The sequence below is a fragment of the Delphinus delphis genome, chromosome 3 (assembly GCF_949987515.2).
Source record: "Delphinus delphis chromosome 3, mDelDel1.2, whole genome shotgun sequence".
NCBI classification, from domain to species: Eukaryota; Metazoa; Chordata; class Mammalia; order Artiodactyla; family Delphinidae; genus Delphinus; species Delphinus delphis.
In genome coordinates, this window is record NC_082685.1 from 114,197,899 (window position 1) to 114,218,153 (window position 20,255).

Genomic DNA, 20,255 nt, shown 5'->3' on the forward strand with positions numbered 1-20,255 from the left:
TCAGAGTACAGGCCTTTTGCCTCCTTAGGTAGGTTTATTCCTAGGTATTTTATTCTTTTTGATGTGATGGTAAATGGGATTGTTTCTTTAATTTCTCTTTCTGATCTTTCATTGTTAGTGTATAGAAATGTTGTGTAGTATCATGTCATCTGCAGACAGTGACAGTTTTACTTCTTCTTTTCCAGTTTGGATTCCTTTTATTTCTTTTTCTTCTTTGATTGCTGTGGCTAGGACTTCCAATACTATGTTGAATAAAAGTGATGAGAGTGGACATCCTTGTCTTGTTCCCAATCTTAGAGGAAATGCTTTCAGCTTTTCCCCATTGAGTATGATGCTAGCTGTAGGTTTGTCATATATGGTCTTTATTATGTTGACGAATATTCCCTCTCTGCCCACTTTCTGGAGAGTTTTTATCATAAATGGGTGTTGAATTTTGTCCAGCTTTTTCTGCATCTGCTGAGATGATCATATGGTTTTTATTCTTCAATTTGTTGATGTGGTGTTGTATCACACTGATTGATTTGTGGTTATTTTAAAAATCCTTGCATCCCTGGGACAAATCTCACTTGATCATGGTGTATGATCCTTTTAATGTATTGTTGGATTCAATTGGCTAGTATTTTGTTGAGGATTTTTACATCTATGTTCATCAGTGATATTGGCCAGTAATTTTCTTTCTTTTTGTGCTGTCTTTGTCTGGTTTTGGTATCAGGGTGATAGTGTCCTCACAGAATGAGTTTGGGAGTGTTCATTCCTCTGCAATTTTTTAGAATAGTTTCAGAGGGTGGGTGTTAACTCGTCTCTAAATGTTTGATAGAATTTGCCTGTGAAGCCATCTGGTCCTGGACTTTTGTTTGTTGGGAGCTTTTAAATCACAGTTTCAATTTCAGTACTTGTGATTGGTCTGTTCGTATTTTCTGTTTCTTCCTGGTTCAGTCTTGGGAGATTGTACCTTTCTAAGAATTTGTCCATTTCTTCTAGGTTGTCCATTTTATTGGCATATAGTTTATTGTAGTAGTCTTTTGTGATCCTTTGTATCTCTGGGGTGTCCATCGTAACTTCTCCTTTTATATTTCTAATTTTATTGATTTGAGCCCTTTCCCTTTTTTTCTTGATCAGTCCAGCTAAAGGTTTATCAGTTTTGTTTATCTTTTTAAAGAACTTTTTAGTTTCATTGATCTTTTCTATTGTTTTCTTCATCTCTATTTCATTTATTTCTGCTCAGATCTTTATGATTTCTTTCCTTCTACTAACTTTGAGTTTTGTTTTTTCTTCTTTCCCTAATTGCTTTAGGTGTAAGCCTAGGTTGTTTATTTGAGATTTTCCTTGTTTCCTGAGGTAAGATTGTATTGCTATAACCTTCCCTCTTAGAACTGCTTTTGCTGTGTCCCATAGGTTTTGGATCATCGTGCTTTTGTTTTCATTTGTCTCTAGGTATTTTTTTATTTCCTCTTTGATTTCTTCAGTGATCCATTGGTTGTTTAGTAGTATATTGTTTAGCTTCCACATGTTTTGTGTTTTTTACAGTTTTTTTCTTGTAGTTGATTTCTAATCTCATAGTGTTGTGGTCAGAAAAGATGCTTGATAGGATTTCCATTTTCTTAAGTTTACCAAGGCTCACTTTGTGGCCCAGCATGTGATCAGTCCTGGAGAATGTTCCATGTGCACTTGAGAAGAATGTGTATTCTGCTGCTTTTGGATGGAATGCTCCGTAAATATCAACTAAGTCCATCTGGTCTAATGTGTCATCTAAGGCCTGTGTTTTCTTACTGATTTTCTGTCTGGATGATCTGTTCATTGATGAAAGTGGAGTGTTAAAGTCCCCCACTATTATTGTGTAATTGTCAGTTGCTCCTTTTATGGCTGTTAGTATTTGCCTTGTATATTGAGGTGCTCCTATGTTGGGTACATATATATTTACAATTGTTATATCTTCTTCTTGGATTGATCCCTTGATCATTATGTAGCGTCCTTTTTTGTCTCTTGTGACAGTCTTTATTTTAAAGTCTATTTTGTCTGATATGAGTATTGCTACTCCAGCTTTCATTTGATTTCCATTTGCATGGAATACCTTTTTCCATCCCCTCACTTTCAGTCTGTATGTCCCTAGACCTGAAGTGGGTCTCTTGTAGACAGCATATATTTGGGTCTTGTTTTTGTATCCATTCAGCCAGTTTATGTCTTTTGGTTGGGCCATTTAATCCATTTTAATTTAAGATAATTATCAACATGTATGTTCCTATTGCCATTTTATTCATTGTTTCAGATTTGGTTTTCTAGGTCTTTTTTCTCCCTTACTCTTTTGTTCTCTTCTCTTGTGATTTGATGATTAACTTTAGTGTTGTGTTTGGATTTCTTTTTCTTTTGTGTTTGTGTACCTATTGTAGATTTTTGGTTTGTGGTTACCATGAGGTTCTAATATAGCAGTCTATATACATATACAAGATTGTTTTAAATGCTGTTTTTTTTAATTTCAAATGCATTTCCAGTATCCTGAATTTGTACTCTCCTCACGATTGCTGGTTTTGATATCATATTTGTGTGTGGATGATTTCCTACCTTTACTATATGTTTGCCTTTACTGGTGAGCTTTTCCATTCATCATTTTCTCATTTCTAGTTGTGTCCTTTTCTTTTCCACCTAGAGAAGTTCCTTAAGCATTTGTTGCAAAGCTGGTATGATGGTGCTGAATTCTCTTAACTTTTGCTTGTCTGTAAAGCTTTTGATTTCTCCATCAAATCTGAATGAGAGCCTTGCTGGATAGAGTATTCTTGGTTGTAGGTTCTCTCCTTTTATCACTTTAAGTATTTTGTGCCACTCCCTTCTGGCCTGCAGGTTTTCTGCTGAGAAAGCAGCTGATAACCTTATGGGAATTCCCTTGTACGTTATTTGTTGTTTTTCCCTTGTAGCTTTTAATATTTTGTCTTTGTTTTTAATTTTTGTCAATTTGATTACTATGTGTCTCACCATGTTTTTCTTCAGGTTTATCCTGCCTGGGATTATCTGTGCTTCCTGGACTTGGGTGACTATTTCCTTTCCCATGTTAGGGAAGTTTTCAGCTATTATCTCTTTAAATATTTTCTCAGGTCCTTCCTCTCTCTCTTCTCCTTCTGAGACCCCTGTAATGTGAACGAACGTTGGTGCATTTAGTGTTGTTCCAGAGGTCTCTTAGGCTGTCTTCATTTCTTTTCATTCTTTTTTCTTTATTCTGTTTTGTAGCAGTGATTTCCACCATCTGGCTTCCAGCTCACTTATCCGTTCTTCTGCCTCAGTTATTCTGCTATTGATTCCTTCTAGTGTATTTTTTATTTCAGTTATTGTACTTTTCACCTCTTTTTGTTTGTTCTTTAATTCTTCTAGGTCTTTGTTAAACATTTCTTGTATCTTCTCGATCCTTGCCTACATTATTTTTTCAAAGTCTTGGATCGTCTTTACTATCATTACTCTGAATTCTTTTTCAGATGGATTGCCCATTTCCACTTCACTTAGTTGTTCTTCTGGTGTTTTATCTTGTTCCTTCATCTGGGACATATTCCTTTGCTGTCTCATTTTGTCTTAACTTTCTGAGATTGCTGTTTCCATTCTGCTGGCTGAAGGGTTATAGTTCTTTTTGCTTCTTCTGTTCTGCCCCCACCCCAACGCCCAGTGGATGAGGCTGTATAAGAGGCTTGTGCAGGCTTCCTGGTGGGAGGGACTGCTTCCTGCCCACTGGTGGGTGGAGCTGGGTGTTGTCCCTCTGGTGGGCGGGCCATGTCAAGGGGTGTGTTTAGCCAGCAGCTGTGTGCTCAGGAAACTTTAAGTAGCCTGTCTGCTGATGGGTGGAGCTGTCTTCCTGTCCTGTTGGTTGTTTGGCCCAAGATGTCCCAGCACTGGAGCCCATAGGCTGTTGGGTGGGGCCAGGTCTTGGTAAGAAAATGGTGCCCTCCAGGAGGGCTCAAGCCAATGAGTACTACCCAGAACTACTGCCACCAGTGTCTTTGTCCCTGCAGTGAGGCACAGCCACCCCCCACCTCTGCAGGAGACCCTCCAATACTAGCAGGTAGGTCTGGCCCAGGCTAAAATGAAGTCATTGCTTTTTTCCCTGGGTCCTGGTGCACATGAGACCTTGTGTGCACCCTCCAAGAGTGGAGTTTCTGTTTCCCGCAGTGCTGTGGAATTCCTGCGATCAAACCCTGCTGGCCTTCAAAGCCAGATTCTCTGGGGCCTCCTCCTCCCATTGCCAAACCCCCAGGCTGGGGAGCCTGATACGGGGCTCAGAACTTTCACTCCTTTGGGAGAACTTCTGTGGTATAATTATTTTACAGTTTGTGGGTTGCCCACCTGGCAGGTATGGGATTTGATTTTATCACGATTGTGCCCTTCCTACTGTCTCATTGTGGTTTCTTTGTCTTTGGATGTAGGATATCTTTTTTGGTAGGTGTGCTAGATGTGCTGTTTTTACATTCTTTTTTGTCATAGTCATCATTCTTAGTGGTTACATAGTAAATGTTCAATAAATGTTCCATGGTTTACTTAATTTTCCCCTTTTTGTTGAGCATTTAGATTTTTATAATTTTTTGCTATTACACTACAACACATAGTTTTTTCTGGATTTAGGATTATCTTCTTAGGAAAAATTAACATAATTGAAATTATTGGGTCAAAAATATATAAACATTATAAAATCTATTGGTTCATATTGATAAATTGATTTCCTAAAGTATTACATAATAATTTGTACTTCTGCCAACACACATTCATGTTTGTTTGCCTTCACGCTGCTAATAGCCTCAGTATTTTCATTTTAAATAATTTTACAGAAAAAAAATTTTTACTAATTTAATAAAAAAATGCATTGTATTTTCATCTGCCTTATTGATTTTATTAGTGGTACTTTTTCACTAGTTTTATTTTCTGTTTCATGAACTAACTGTTCCTGTTTGTTAATAAATTGGAGCCATTTTATATAATCAAGTTATTGACCCCTTTTCTGCCATAACTGCTGCAAATACTTTTTTCACCCCTTAACTGTCTTTTTATTCATAACATGTTAGTGTGTGCTTAAATACAGAAATTCTCAAATTCTGTATAGTAGAATGTATCAGCCTCTTTGCTGTTTCTTTTACTGCTTCTAAGATTAGAAACTTTCCTCCCCTCCCCACCCCCAGGCTTTGTAACTTAATTTTATTCTGTTATAACCATGATTCTTTTATCACCATGACTATTCTAATCATGATCCCTATTTTTGGTCTCATTGCCCCTTTAGGGGAGGAGAGGTAAGGCAGTAGGACTCTAGAGTTCTTGGCTGGTGATCAAGTCCTGACTGTGTTTGGCGCCATCACTCTTTTGCAGTTGTTTAAAACTAAGTTTCTTCCAAACAAAATTTCTGAGGCTGTTCTGAAACTTCTACATAGCTCCCATAATGTGACAGTGCACATTTTTCTTTCCCGGGGCCCTCTCAGTCTCCTCTCAGCTTCTTTTTTTTCCTGGGTCCACCTTACACAGATTGTCACCCTCAGGTACAAACCCTCATAAGCAGGACCACAGGGCAGTCTCCACACTGTCTTCAAGATCCTGGCTCCTTGGACCCACTGTTAGAAGGAAGGACAATCAATTCCTAGCACAGCAGCAACTTTCTCCTTGCCCTGCTGTAGAAGCTCCCTGCTTTTCAGGGTCTCAACCTCTAGATGTTCAAGGTCAAAGAGGAAGTCAGATATGAGTCCATTGTCACCTCAACAGAAAGTTGTTACACTCTTAGTAGTCCTTTGAGAAACTCCCCCTTTAGGCTTGAAGTAAAGGGGAGAAACGCCCTCGCCTTTCACTTTTGCTGCTCAGCATAGAGAATCCCACCCAGTGAAGCTACAGCTCTCTAAAGAAACAGCTTTACAAAGTCACCACCTCCATATTCTGACATCTTTTGTATCTTTGATCTGGTTGAGGGATCCAAGAGTAACGAATTTTTTTTGTACATTTCTTTGTAAATTTTTCTTGTTGATGTCTTATATACATTGATGTCAAATATTTTTAGTGCCTCAACTGAATTGAGACAGAAAAAAATGTTCATTTTAAACATTTTATATGTTTTTTTTCTAAGCATCTTAACTCTATAATTCAACTGAAATTTCTCTGCCACATACGGTATAAGGATAGAATAGGGCTTTCCCCCATATTACTACCCCATTTGCCTAGTCTTATTTGTTGAATAATTCCTCTCATCTTCATTGTTTACAGTGCCTTATTATCACATATTAAAATCTTACACTATTAGGGCAATTTCTAGGTTTTCTCTAAGATACCATTGATTAATTTTGTCTCTTTGATAAATAAGTATATAGTATCAAGTTACATGTAAAACATCTTTATATCCATTCTTATAGAAATATATAGAATCTTTTGGTTACTATGATAATGTTATTTTTACCAGTGGTTTAAAATTCAGTTAGAAAACCCAAATGTAACAGGAGACATAGATAATGTAAATGTTTTTTATTTTTTTTTATTTTTTTATTTTTTTTTTAAATTTTTATTTATTTATTTATTTTTGCTGTGTTGGGTCTTCGTCTCCATGCGAGGGCTTTCTCTAGTTGCGGCAAGTGGGGGCCACTCTTCATCGCGGTGCGCGGGCCTCTCACTGTTGCGGCCTCTGTTGCGGAGCACAGGCTCCAGACGCGCAGGCTCAGTAGTTGTGGCTCACGGACCTAGTTGTTCCGCGGCATGTGGGATCTTCCCAGACCAGGGCTCGAACCCGTGTCCCCTGCATCAGCAGGCAGATTCTCAACCACTGCGCCACCAGGGAAGCCCTAAATGTTTTTTATTAAAGTGTCAAATCTGCTAAAAAATTTATATCTAAATTCTTAATTATCATACAAGTTTCTCCCCTTTGTTAGCATATGCATCACATCGTGAAACTAATCTTTTGCCATAATAATAGGGAGATAGAAACTAGTCTGGGAACAGACTCTATACTTATTTGTCTGATTTGCAGAGAGAGGTTCTGGAGTAAATTCCAACTGTGAACTTCATGTCATTTTTCACCACTGATTTTGTCTAGTTAAATTATCTAGAAAAATATGCATTGGTCTAAAAGAATTAGGAAAAAGCTTAAGAAACAAAGCCAAAAATGAAATGAATAGCAGGTAGGCTTAAAAGAAATAAAATGTATTCATCTAAGCGAAATTTCCTATTTGGGAATCTGGGTTTGGACATAACTGACTTTACATGTAAATCCTGTGAATCTGTGATGCGGGAGGTCATGATGCCTTGGGAAGCAATGGAAGAAAGTAGGAAAAATTTAATTATTATAAAAGTAATTTTATATAGATCAATAAGTGACTGTAGATATCATATAGCCCTATCTAAGTGTTAAGTGTAAAGAACAAAAACTGACAGTGTGGGACTTCCCTGGTGGTGCAGTGGTTAAGAATCTTCCTGCCGATGCAGGGGACACGGGTTCGAGCCGTGGTCCATGAAGATCCCACATGCCACAGACCAACTAAGCCCATGCGCCACAACTGCTGAGCCTGTGCTCTAGAGCCCACGAGCCACAACTACTGAGCCTGCGTGCCACAACTACTGAAGCCTGCATGCCTAGAGCCCATGCTCTGCAACAAGAGAAGCCACCACAATGAGAAGCCTGCATACTGCAAGGAAGAGTAGCCCCCACTCACCACAACTAGAGAAAGCCCATGTGCAGCAATGAAGACCCAACGCAGCCAGAAGTAAATAAAATAAAAGATAAATTAATTTAAAAAAAGAACTGATAGTGACTCTTATTTTTAAGTACGTATAAGTTATATATAGTACAAATATAGTATAGAACAATATATTATATAAATATATTTTAAAGTTTACACACACAAACACACCCCTACCAAAGTATTAACAGCAATCTCTTTCATGGAGTGAAATACTGAGGAGAAGGAGTGGTTGAGTGGGATACTCTGACTTCTCTTCTCCATAAACATTCATATTATTTGCAGATTTTCTTTACATTGACAATGTATTCCTTTTGTATTTTAAAAAGTACATAATTTTAACAGACAAAATATTTATCTTCCTATTTATTTTCCTTTACTACCCTCATTTCACAGGTAAGGAAGCTGACCAGAGAGGTCAGTGACTTGTCCAGGTTCACAAAGCTTAGTCAATGGGGTAGCAGGATTAGAATTCAGTCTGGCCTGCTTCTTCTTGATACCATGTTCTTAATTATACACTTCAGGGTACTTCCATAGAGTGACATAATTCCTAGGGAAATAATGGCTTTTTAATTAACAGTAAGGCTAAGTCCTATGTGACCAAATTTAACATTTATCTCTCAATTAACTGACTTTTTATTTTATTACCATGTTTCTAGAACAATACACTGATAAGATGTTAGAGATAAAGGAGGTTATGGACAACGTGCTTACCAAACAGAAGGCAGAAAGGGATGATTTAGCTAAAAAATACAGGTGAGTGAAAAAAAAAATAGGAATGCTTTAGAGTTTTCAGAATTTATCTATTTTTATCTACAGTAGGCCTAGAATTTCTTAAGATTACAAATGTTGCTTGGGACCAGAAAAGGACTTTATGAGGTGATCTAATCTATTACCTCTATGAGGAATTATACTTTCTAGAAAGATGTTTTTCTACTTTATTATTTGAAATGTTCAGAAAAGGACATTTTCCTATCTTAAAAAGTTGTCTACAGCCATGAATTTTATGAAAGCCTTTCTGGTCATGAATTCCGTAAGTAAATTTCTTTCCTTAGTAAACTCACATTTTTTACATTAAAATTTTTTCTTTTATGCTATCACAAATGTTGTTCTTCTAAGCAGTTTAATCATGTATATTTTGTGGTTTTGTGTACTTCTAAACTCTCAGGGTCCTTAAAGAGTTTTATCCTGATTATATTGATTATTTACCTCTTATCCTTTTTTTTGAGAAATTTGTTATATGATTTTTTCTTGTTTTGAGCATTATTTTTTTTAGTTTGCTATTCTTTTTTTCTTTTCTCTTGTGATGAGAACTTTTAAGGTCTACTCTCTTAGCAACTTTCAAATATGTAATACAGTATTATCAACTATAGTCACCATGCTATATATTACACTCCCATGCCTTATTTATTTCATAACTGGAAATTTATACCTTTTGATTACCTTCACCTATTTCACCCACGTGCCACCTCCACCTCCACCAACCACCAATCTGTTCTCTGTATCTATGCCTTTTTTGTTTTTGTTTTAGCTTCCAAATATCAGTGAGATCATACAGTATTTGTCTTTCTCTGACTATTTTCACTTAGCATAGCGCTCTCAAGATCCATCGATGTCTCAAATGGCAGGATTTATTTCTTTTTTGTGGCTGAATAATATGCCTTTATATATGTGTGTCTTCATACTAATGTTGCTATTTGCCTTAAACTCTTGTAATTTAAAGAGCATTTGTATTTTCTGTCTGAACTCTTTGTTTCACGTAGTTTTAAATGTGATATTAATTTCTTCTTTCTTCTCTATCTATCCAGCTTCTTGCATTTTATACTACCAGTTATTTGCTAATCTGATTTCTTCTTGATGCTTCTTCCACTTACATCTACTACTTGCTTTGACATCCAGTTGGTTTGGAGTTCAGTACCGACAACTCTAAACTGTGTTAGGAGAGACAAGTATCTATACTATTGCTTTCTCTTAAAACGGCTCCTCTAAAAAGATGGTCCCTGAGGATCCCTGAGACCATTTCAAGGGGTCTAAGAAGTTGAAACCATTTTTTTTTTTTTTTTTTTTTGCGGTACGCGGGCCTCTCACTGTTGTGGCCTCTCCCGTTGCGGAGCGCAGGCTCAGCGGCCATGGCTCACAGGCCCAGCCGCTCCGCGGCATGTGGGATCTTCCCGGACTGGGGCACGAACCCCTGTCCCCTGCATCGGCAGGCGGACTCTCAACCACTGCGCCACCAGGGAAGCCCCCGAAACCATTTTTATAATAACATTAAGATGTTATTTGCCCTCTTTTGCTCTCATTTTCTCATAAGTGTACAATGGAATTTTCTAGAGGCCACATGGCGTGTGATGATATCATCACTCTAATAGCTAATGGAATGTGCACTTGTGTAGTCTTGTGTTTTAAAATTTTCTCTTATTTTCTAAAACAGTAAATATTGATAGATATAACTCAAATAAACAAAAGCTCTTTGCATTCCTCAATAATTTTTAAGAGTATAAAAAAGTCCTGAAACCAAAAAGTTTGAGAGCTACTGGAAACAAAGTGTCCAATATCCTGAAGATCAGTGTGGAATAGTTGAGTATAACCAAAAGACAGGTGTGGATGAGCCAGTTTCCTCCCACTCAGTCTTCAAGCCCCTGAGAGACTTGGTTTAAGGAGGGCACACAGGATAATGCTTATCTGGGTAGTCACTTCAAAGTACCTCACTACAGATTCAAAGTACAATTATTGGTTTGGCCAAAAAGTTCATTCGGGTTTTTCCGTAACATCTTGTGGAAAAACCCAAATGAGCTTTTTGGCCAACCCAATACAATAAGTACTTGATGAATTGACATTTCTCAGGTCTAGCTTACTTATAATTATTCACAAAACAATCTCAGTCCTCCATAACTAAGGGAATTTGGGTGGAACTTACTCCCAAATTTTACTTCTTGATACACCATTTCACTGTAAACAGGTAAGCGAATTCCAAACTTAAAGAATGGTGTTGCTCCTTGGCCATCAATTTATACCTTCCAACTAAAGGACTACTAGGTATCTAGATAAACAACCCAAGTTTTGTTTCTCTTTTAGGGCTGACTCACAACTGATATGTAATGATGTGAATATAAATGTGGATAACCACGCTGTCACCTAAAAAAGGCAAACTTATTTACCTCAAGTAAAGCAACAGTTTCCTCTCAAAGAATATACATTGCAAAGATAGTCTCTTGTGTACTTTGAGCTGATTAATTTGACACAAAGTATAAAATCTAAATGATTGCTAAAAAAAAGTTTTCTACTGTTTTTATATTTTTTCCTCTTTCTGTTTCTTCCTACAGGGTGTCCATAGAGTCATTTAAGCATGGAGTCCTGAGAGACCAACTAGCTAACTTGGCCACAAGGCAGAAGAGCCTTTTACTTGTAGCAAAAAAACAGAAAAAAATAAGCCAGAAAATTCAGAACTATAAGAATGTTACATCTTTGTCTGGTCTTAGTTTCAAGAAGCTGCCATTGAGCTCAGAAATCTCTAATGAAAAGGACAGCCAAGAGTTTACTAGTCTGGAAAATTCAGTACAGCCCCAGTCATGTTCAGTTTCTCCTGTCAGCCTTGTTTGTGGAAGCATGCAGGAAACACAGTTGTCTTTGGAAATCTGGCATGACAACCAAAATACCAACACTTGTCTAAATTCAAAGACAGTGAGAAGGGAAGAATTTTCTGGAAATGAACTGAATTCTAAACAAAGTGTCAGTGACTGTACCTTAGATAGATTATCAAAATCCAGACTTTCAGATGGCACTAAGAAGATTAAATTACAATCGCAACCTATTTCTTTTATTGCTCAAGCAGAATATTCACAAAAAGAAAATGATCTTACAGATACTACAGCCAAAGGGCATGAGTCCTTTAGTCCTTCAGCAGTAAATGGCACATTAAAGATTTCAGAAACCGCAAGTGTATTTGCCCACAATGATGCCAATCCATCAACTATTATTTGTGATCAGGCTCTTTCCAATTGTGATCCAAAAAAAGGAAACAGGAAAACAGCTTCGCAGCAACCACATATGGGGACATCAGAATCCCTGGTACATCAAGGGATTGATGTCTTTGGCAGTAATACGGGGCATCAGGTGAAAGCTTATCTTAGAAAATCAGCTCTTGCTGTTCCACATGCAAATGATAGTCAGAGCTCCTCCTCCTCTGGGTCTGGCCGTCAACATACTGTAAAAAATCCTTCAAAATACAGCACAACTCCTAAAAAGAAATGTATGCAGATAAAGGATCTGATACTGCTAGGAAGAATTAATCCGGGAAATAATATTCTGGAATTCAAAACACAGGTATCCTTTTTTTTTCTCTAAAATTACGTAAATTTTATAAGTAAGTGAGTAAATGTTGCTGTCACATAGTGTCAGTGTTTAGCTCTAATTAGGGGAATAGGGTTTGGCTGGGCTTCTTGAATGGACAGACCATTATATCTTAGCAAGTGAAATCATGCTTCTAAAATTGCCCTGTACATTTTAGTTACAAGCACCTTTAGGCTCTCAGACCAAAATTAGTTTTACTGCAGCAGGAAGGATTTAAGAACAAAATAAAAATAGTAAATTGGAGCTGTGTTTGGTTCCAAAGTTTTGGGAACTACCAGTGTGTACTGCTAAAGCTTCCCCTAATAAGGGTTAAGTATAAACACATCTTCCATAGTAGCTCAATTTAGAAACAGAAAGTGACTTGGAGTTTGGGTAAATATAACTCAATTAAAACAATATCACATATGCATAATAACAGAAGAGGAAAAAAAAGATTCTGCTAGAAATGCCTACAAATGAGGCTTCCTTTCCCTTTTCCCCCTATTCATTTTTTGAAAGAGGATATAAGAGTGGCAAAGTTTGCAGGGTCCTGGAATGCTGCTTTGCTTGTGGACCAGTCCAACAGAAAACCAATCCAAGCTAATTGGAATTTAATCTAAATGACCCCTTTTTTCAACCCTTTCTACTTCTGGATTATAAGACTTTTCCTAGTTAATAAGCTTTATTTATAAGTTAGGAGCAAAAAAAACTTAATTTTAATGCTCCAAACTATAGTTTAAACACTAAATTAGCAGCTTGATCTCAGATCCCTTGATGTTCCTGTTTGCTTGCCTGTCAACCAATGTATTGCTAAGTAATACCTACTTCACATTAGCCAAAGCAACTCAAATTTCAGTTATTGGTTACATTAGCTAAAATTTTGACAGCTGTGGTTACTCCTCTGGATCAGCAATGATAAAATTCTAATATAATTCTTTGTATTTCAGCTATTTTTAACAGCTTTATTGAAATACAATTGACATACAATACGCTACATGTATTTAAAGTATATAATTCAACAAGTTTTGATGTATGTACATACGCAAAGTATAAAATCTAAATGATTGCTAAAAAAAAAGTTTTCTACTGTTTTTGTATTTTTTCCTCTTTCTTCCTACAGGGTGTCCATAGAGTCATTTAAGCATATTGGTCTGTAGTTTTCTTGTGTTGTCTTTGGTTTTGGGCTCAGAGTAATACTGGTCTCACAGAATGAATTCCAAAGTGTTTCCTTCTCTTCTGTTTTTTGGAAGAGTTTGTGAATTGGTATTAAGTCTTTTAAAAATGTTTTCTAGTAATCAGCAGTAAAACCATCTGTACCTGGGCTTTTTTGTTGTTGTTGATAGTTTTTTGATTATTAATTGTGTCTACTTTTTATAGTTTTTTTTTCAGATTGTCTATTTCTTCTTGAGTCAGTTTTGGTAATTTGTATCTTTCTAGGAATTTGCTCATTTCATCTAATTTATTGGCATACAGCTGTTCATAGTGTCTCTTATAGTCCTTTTTATTTCTATAAGGTCAGTAGTAATGTCCACATTTTCATTTTTGCTCTTAGTAATTTGAGTCTTCCCTCTTGCTTTTCTTGGTTAATCTAGCTAAAGGTTTGTCAGTTTTATTAATCTTTCCAAAGAACCAATTTTGATTTTTTTGATTTTCTCTATTTTTCTATTGCATGTTTTACTTTTTCCACTTTAATAGTTACTATTTCCTTCCTTCTGCTTGCTTTAGTTTAGTTTGCTGTTTTCTTTCCAGTGTCTTTCTTGTAAGTTTAGGTTATTGATGTGAGATCTTTCTTCTTTTTCAATATAGGCATTTACACCTATAAATTTCCCTCTAACCCACTGCTTTTACTGCATCCCATAAGTTTCAGTATGTTTTGCCTTCATTTTCATTCATCTCAAAGTATTTTCTCATTTACCTTTTGATTACTTCTTTAACCCGTTGTTTATTTAGGAGTATGTTGTTTGAGTTCCACATAATTGTGAGTTTCTCATTTTTTTGTTATTAATTTCTAATTTCATTCCATTGCTCTTAGAGAACATACTTTGTATTATTTTGGTCCTTTTAAATTTTCTGCGACTTATTTTGTGGCTTAGATAGTGTGTAGCCTATGCTAGAGAATGTCCCATGTGTACTTGAGAAGAATGTATATATCCTCCTATCATTAGAAGTTTTCTATAGATGCCTGTTCAGTCTAGTTTATAGTGTTGCTCAACTTTCCTCTTTCCCTTTTGTGATATTATTATTATATATATTATTGATATATCTGTAAATGTTATAAAGCCAATAATTCATTGTTATAATTATTACTTTATAAAATTTTGTGACTTTTAAAGGAGCTGAGAAGAAAGGAGAGCAAGTTTATATTTATAACTTTTGATATATTAACCTTCTTACTTATCCTTGCTGGTTCTCTTCATTTGTTCCTGTGGATTTGAGTTACCATATGGAGTCATTTTCTTGGCCCAGTAAAACTTCTTCCACCCACCGCCTTTGTGCTTTTGCAAATATATATGTATTATATCCCTATTGTTTTGTACAATTGTTTTAAAAACCAGTTAAGCAAAGAAAGAAGAAATGTGCATTTATACTGTCTTTTATAATATGTGATTACTTTTACTGATGCTCTTTGTTTTTCTATGTGGATTCATATTACCATTTGGGGGTCACTTGATTTCAACCTGAAGAACTTCCTTTAGTATTTTTTGTAAGGCAGGTCTGCTAGCAACAAATTTTCTCAAAAGAGGTCTTTACATCACCTTTATTTTTGAAAGATTTGCTGCAAATAGGATTCTTGGTTACAGGTTTTTCTTTGTGTACTTTGAGTGTGTTATTCCACTGCTTCTGGCTTTCATTGTTTCTGATAAGAAGTCAGTTGTTAATCTTTTGGGGTTTACCTTGTAAGTGATGAGTCATTTTTCACTTGCTTCTTTCAATAATTTCTTATGGTCTTTGACTTTCAGTATTTTTACTATGTATCTATTTATGTCTCTCTTTGTGTTTATCCTTGTTGGACGTCACTGAGCTTCCTGAATATGTAGATTAATGTTTTTTAATAAATTTGGGAAATTTTTAGCCATTATTTCTTCAAATATTTTTTCTGCTCCTTTTTCCTGTCCTTTTGGTACTCCCATTATGCATATGTTGGTGTGCTTAATGGTGTCCCACATTTCTCTGAAGCTTTTTCATTTTTCTTCACTCTTTTTTCTTTTTCTTCTTCAGCTTACATAATCTCTATTGATCTCTCTTCAAATTCACTAATTCTTTCTTCTGACATTGAAAATCTGTTGAGCCTCTCTATTAAATTTTTCATTTTAGTTATTGTACTTTTCAACTCAACTTCTTTTTGTTTCTTAATAAATTGTTTCTTTATTGATACTTTCTGTTTGCTGTGATATTGTTATCATACCTTGCTTTCCGTCCTTAATTATGGTTTCCTTTAGTTCTTTGAACATGTATATAAACGGCTGTTTTTTTGTTGTTGTTGTTTGTTTTTTTGCGGTACGCGGGCCTCTCACTGTTGTGGCCTCTCCCGTTATGGAGCACAGGCTCCGGACGCACAGGCTCAGCGGCCGTGGCTCACGGGCCCAGCCGCTCCAAGGCATGTGGCATCTTCCCGGACCGGGGCATGAACCCATGTCCCCTGCATCGGCAGGCGGACTCTCAACCACTGCGCCACCAGGGAAGCTCTAAACGGCTGTTTTGAAGTCTTTGTTAAATCTAACACCTGGTCATTCTCACAGGCAGTTTATGTTGCTTTTTCGTTAGTTTATTTTGCTGTATGTGTCATACTTCCTGTTTCTTCACATGTCTCATAATTTTTTGTTGGAACTGGGCATTTTAGATATTTTAGAGTAGGCCATGTATTGTAGCAAGTCTGTGTATTGATCCCCATCTTCTCTTACGTTTGTTATTGTTCCCAGGCAAAATATTTGTGCCATGGCTCTGGAGCTTAGGGCAGGAACATGGCAACTTCTCTCTGAATTATACCCCTGCTTTAGGATCTGAGCATTTAGTGGAAAGGGGCACACTAGCCTCTTGCCTTTTCAACTTGCCTCTCCTGACGTGAAACTACCACCTTACAAGCCAGGGCAAGTGTGAGCAGGACCCCAATAGTCTCAGTAGCACCTTGCCAAAGGTAGAGACTCTGTCTCACCAGTACAGGTTAAACAGAAGAATTTGGAAATTTTTTTTCCAAATTTGGAAAAATTTCAGCTATTATTTCTTCAAATATTTTTTCTTCCCTCCCCTCGTTTTTGAATTCCCATTACATATATATTAGGCTGCTTAAAATCATTCCACAATTCACTGTGATGATCTTATTTTTAAATTCTCTTTTCTCTGTGGGTTTTTTACGCCATTCCTATTCCTGTGTCTTTGAATTCACTAATCTTTTTGTTTGCAGTGTCTAATCTGTTAATATCATCCAGTGTATTTTTCATTTCATATGTTGTAATTTTCATCTCTAGAAGTTTGATTTGAGTCTTCTTTTATATCTTCCATGTCTCCATGTAACATTTGGAACATGTGGAATATAATAACTATTTAATGTCCTTATCTGCTAATTCTAACATCTTTGAGAGTTCTCAGTCATTTTCAATTGATTGCTTTCTCTCCTCCATATGGGTTTATTTTCCTACCTGTTTCTAGGCCTGTTAATTTTTTATTGGATCCCAGAATTGTGAAATTTAGCTTGTTGGATGCCAGATATGTTTTTATTCTTAAAAATATTTTGGATATTTGTTCTAGAATATAGTTAATTTACACAGAAACAGTTTTATCCTTTTGGGTCTTGCTTTTATAATTTGTTAGGCAGGATTGGATCAGTGTTCAGTCTAAGGCTAATTATATCCCACTACAGAGGCAAGACTCTTCTGTGTACCTCCCAGTGCCCCATCAGTTTCGAGGTTTTTCTAGTCTTACTATTGGGAACAGGTGCTATTTCTGCCCTTTGAGAATGCCCGAGAATGCCATTACCTCTACTTCTTTCAAGTAGTTCTTTTCCCAGGCTTGGGTAATTTCCTCACACACATGGCCAATCACAGCTCAGCGGAAGATCTGCAGAGTTCTGCAGAGTTCTCTGAAGATCTGCAGAGTTCTCTCTCTATATATTTCTCTCTTCTTCAGTACTCTGTCCTGCAGACTCTAGCCATCATGCCTCCCTAGACTATGCTCTGTCTATTCAACTCAGAGAATCCACGGGTTTTGCCTGGATGCCCTCTCTCTGTAACATGACATGGAAACTCTCAAGGCAGTGAGTTGGGACAATTACAGGGCTCACCTCATTAGTTTCTCATTTCTCAGGATCACTGTACTTTGTTCCCTGATGTTTGGTATCTTGGAAACCATTGTTTCATATATTTAGTTTGCCTTTTTTTTTGGTTGTGTCATGTGTTAGGGTAAATCTGGTCCCTGTTACTTCATCATGGACAGAAGCAGAAGTTCATATATTTCAGATACTTTTTAATCCTAATTTTTGTTTTATTTTTCACCTCAGGAGACTACCCATAAAGCCAGTGTTTTATTGAATGGCAAAATTAAGGTAGAAAATGGTCAGATTTATCAAAACCCAGTCATCTGGCTCAAGGATCTTCTAGGAGCTGATAGTTACGTGACCTGGAATTATGCTTGGAGTAAGGTGGGTCATTCTTAAGTTATCTTTAACTTCATATTCAAATGGAAAGGTACATATTTTTTTATGATAAAACTATTTCCTTTTTTTAAGAAATCTGAAAGTTCTCCAAATTAGTTTTGTCCTCATGCATCCCTTCTGCAGTGTACTACATGCTTTCTCCCACAATTCCTATTTGCCAGAATTCCCCACAGCAGGATTGCACAGCTAACTGAGCCTCTCCTTCCTTGTTCCTCACCTAGTCTCAGAAAATTGAATGCCCCCGATCTTCCCCTCTTGTCCCTGCCACCTCACCTCCACAGTGATTGCAGGTCCCTGTGACTCCACATAGAAAATTTGGAACCACTGGTGAATTGATAATTTAATTAATATGTTACTAGTATTCTGATAAAATAAAGCAAAATATTCCCCTAAAGACGAAAATTATGATAAAGGGGCCTAAGACACACAGAAGTTATGGTGCACTTTTGTGTTTGAACATAGTCTTATCCATGAATTGCTAGCCTCCCCAAAAAATATTTCTGAATTTTTATTCAGACTTCCCAGACTTAGTGGTCTCCCCCTCAGTTCTGACTTCTGAGTTATAAGCCCAGTTTAATAACCAATTTGAAGAGTATCGATGACTGACACCCTTGAGGTCCAGTGATCAGCCACCTCCAGATGTCCATGGCACCCCTTCAGGGAACAGTATTGCAATGATTCACCCAGGAAAGTGTGAGTCATCAGACAGTCACCATTACTGTTTCACAGAATTGCAAATACCTTTAACCTCCACTAGCCATTACAGTAAGTCTCAGTGCACCAGTAATAGAAGGTGGTTTCCTCTCTCGTTTTTTGTCCAACTCAGCTCTGCCCACTCTCCTTTCTAGCTCCTATCTCAGTCTTAGTCCCTAAACTCTGCATTCTGGTCTCCTAGACCTCTGTTGCAGGTGCTTCCAGAACAGTGTTTCAGTTCCTTCACTTACATGAGCACATTTTAAATTTTCTCTGCTTTACATTATAGTCTCTCTGTGTTCCTTTTTTCCTGTATTATTATTATTTTTTATTTCCCACTACTGGAGTCACCAGGCCATCTGCTTTCAATTCAACCTGCCTAATCCTTTCCATGGATTCATAAATCATATTTGCATGTTAGTAATTAACATTTTACCCATGGAAATCCCTTTTTATTGCAAAGTTTCTTAAATTCATGATAGATGATATTGTTTTGCTGAAACTGAATCTATGCTCACAGTGTGAATATGGTACTAATTGCTGTAGCTTAGGTTGTTTTGAGCTTAACATGCCTGTGGCCCACTGATGATGACTCAGTCCTCCCACTCTTTTTCTCTGTTGGAACTACTGCATTTTCTGCTTTTGAATAGCTGGCTGTGATATCATTTGGCTCTCACTCTGTACTTATATGCCTCATTTACATATCACATTGCCTCTGGTCTTTTCTCATTAGCCATGTCAATTGGAGTCATATTGTTTAACATCTATGTGATAGTGAAGCCAAATACAAATGTGGGCACTAAAATTGGGGCAATTCTTGGATATAAGATACTCATACAGATTATCTGAGCAAGCTTAGATTTTTTTTTAATTATCCTAAAAATGGAAATAGTTTCAAAAATTACTGTAGGACACTCATGTACTTCTAGTAAATACCACAAGCTGAGAAGCACTGCCCCAGTGAGTTTGTTTACAATTTTTTAAAGCCTCTTTTAAAATTTACCACAGTAACCTCTACCCCTCTTGTCTTGGGGTAACTCCTGAATTCACAGTCACTTCTTGATAGGAGCTTTTTGCTACCTCGGTAAATGTGAACATTTCTACCGACTAGTTCCTAGTACAGTGGTGGGGCTATAGAGCCAGAACTGGTTGGTTGTCAGGCAAGAAATGCCAGAAAACTAGGTCTTGTCCTACATCAGACAGAATGACACAGCCACTAGACACGGAGATGACTCATACCTCGTACCCAAGCAGCTGAGCTGCTGTACAGCTTTGCCAAGGGAATCCTCATGCGTACTCCACTGGACATCACTCACTCCTCTTGCCACTTCAGTCTCCTGAAGTGACCTAGTGCCTGTTCAGTTTGAGTTCTATTCATTGTTATCCTTGTTCATTAAATCACTCCTACCTTGTGGAAAATAGATTTTTAACTCAGTGGATTTTCTTAAAGCTGTGTTCTTTGAATGTGTGAATTATCCCTAGTGATGTCTGGGACCTATGGGGACTCATGACCTCTAAGGCTACTAAGGTAAAATTTTACCCAGCACTAACTGATAAAAATATACTTTAAATCTGAGACATAGGTGAAAACGTACTGAGCCTACACATTGATGAGTGTATAAGGTGTGTTGGATATTGTCAGGGTGATAATGTGAACAAAATCCATTCTTTCTTCTTTTTATATACTTGCAGGTAAACTTTATTATTTCTGAGGTATAGTTGATTCCAGCTGTACAACATAGTCATTCAAAATCTTTATAGATTATACTTAAATTTATTATAAAATATTGGCTATATTCCCTGTGCTGTACAATATATCCTCATAGCTTATTTATTTTATACATAGTAGTTTGTACCTCTTAATCTCCTACCCCTATCTTGCCCTTCTTCCCGCTCCACTCTGGTAACCA

General features: G+C 36.9%; 1 protein-coding gene across 1 annotated transcript in view; it reads left to right on the forward strand.

Moving 5' to 3' along the window:
- The window catches only part of ANKRD31 (ankyrin repeat domain 31), a 129,400-nt gene that overhangs the window by 89,101 nt on the left and 20,044 nt on the right, over positions 1 to 20,255 (forward strand). The window contains 3 exon segments of the mRNA XM_060007007.1: positions 8,333 to 8,429; positions 10,997 to 11,996; positions 17,497 to 17,637. Coding sequence (XP_059862990.1) covers positions 8,333 to 8,429; positions 10,997 to 11,996; positions 17,497 to 17,637 — 1,238 coding nt within the window.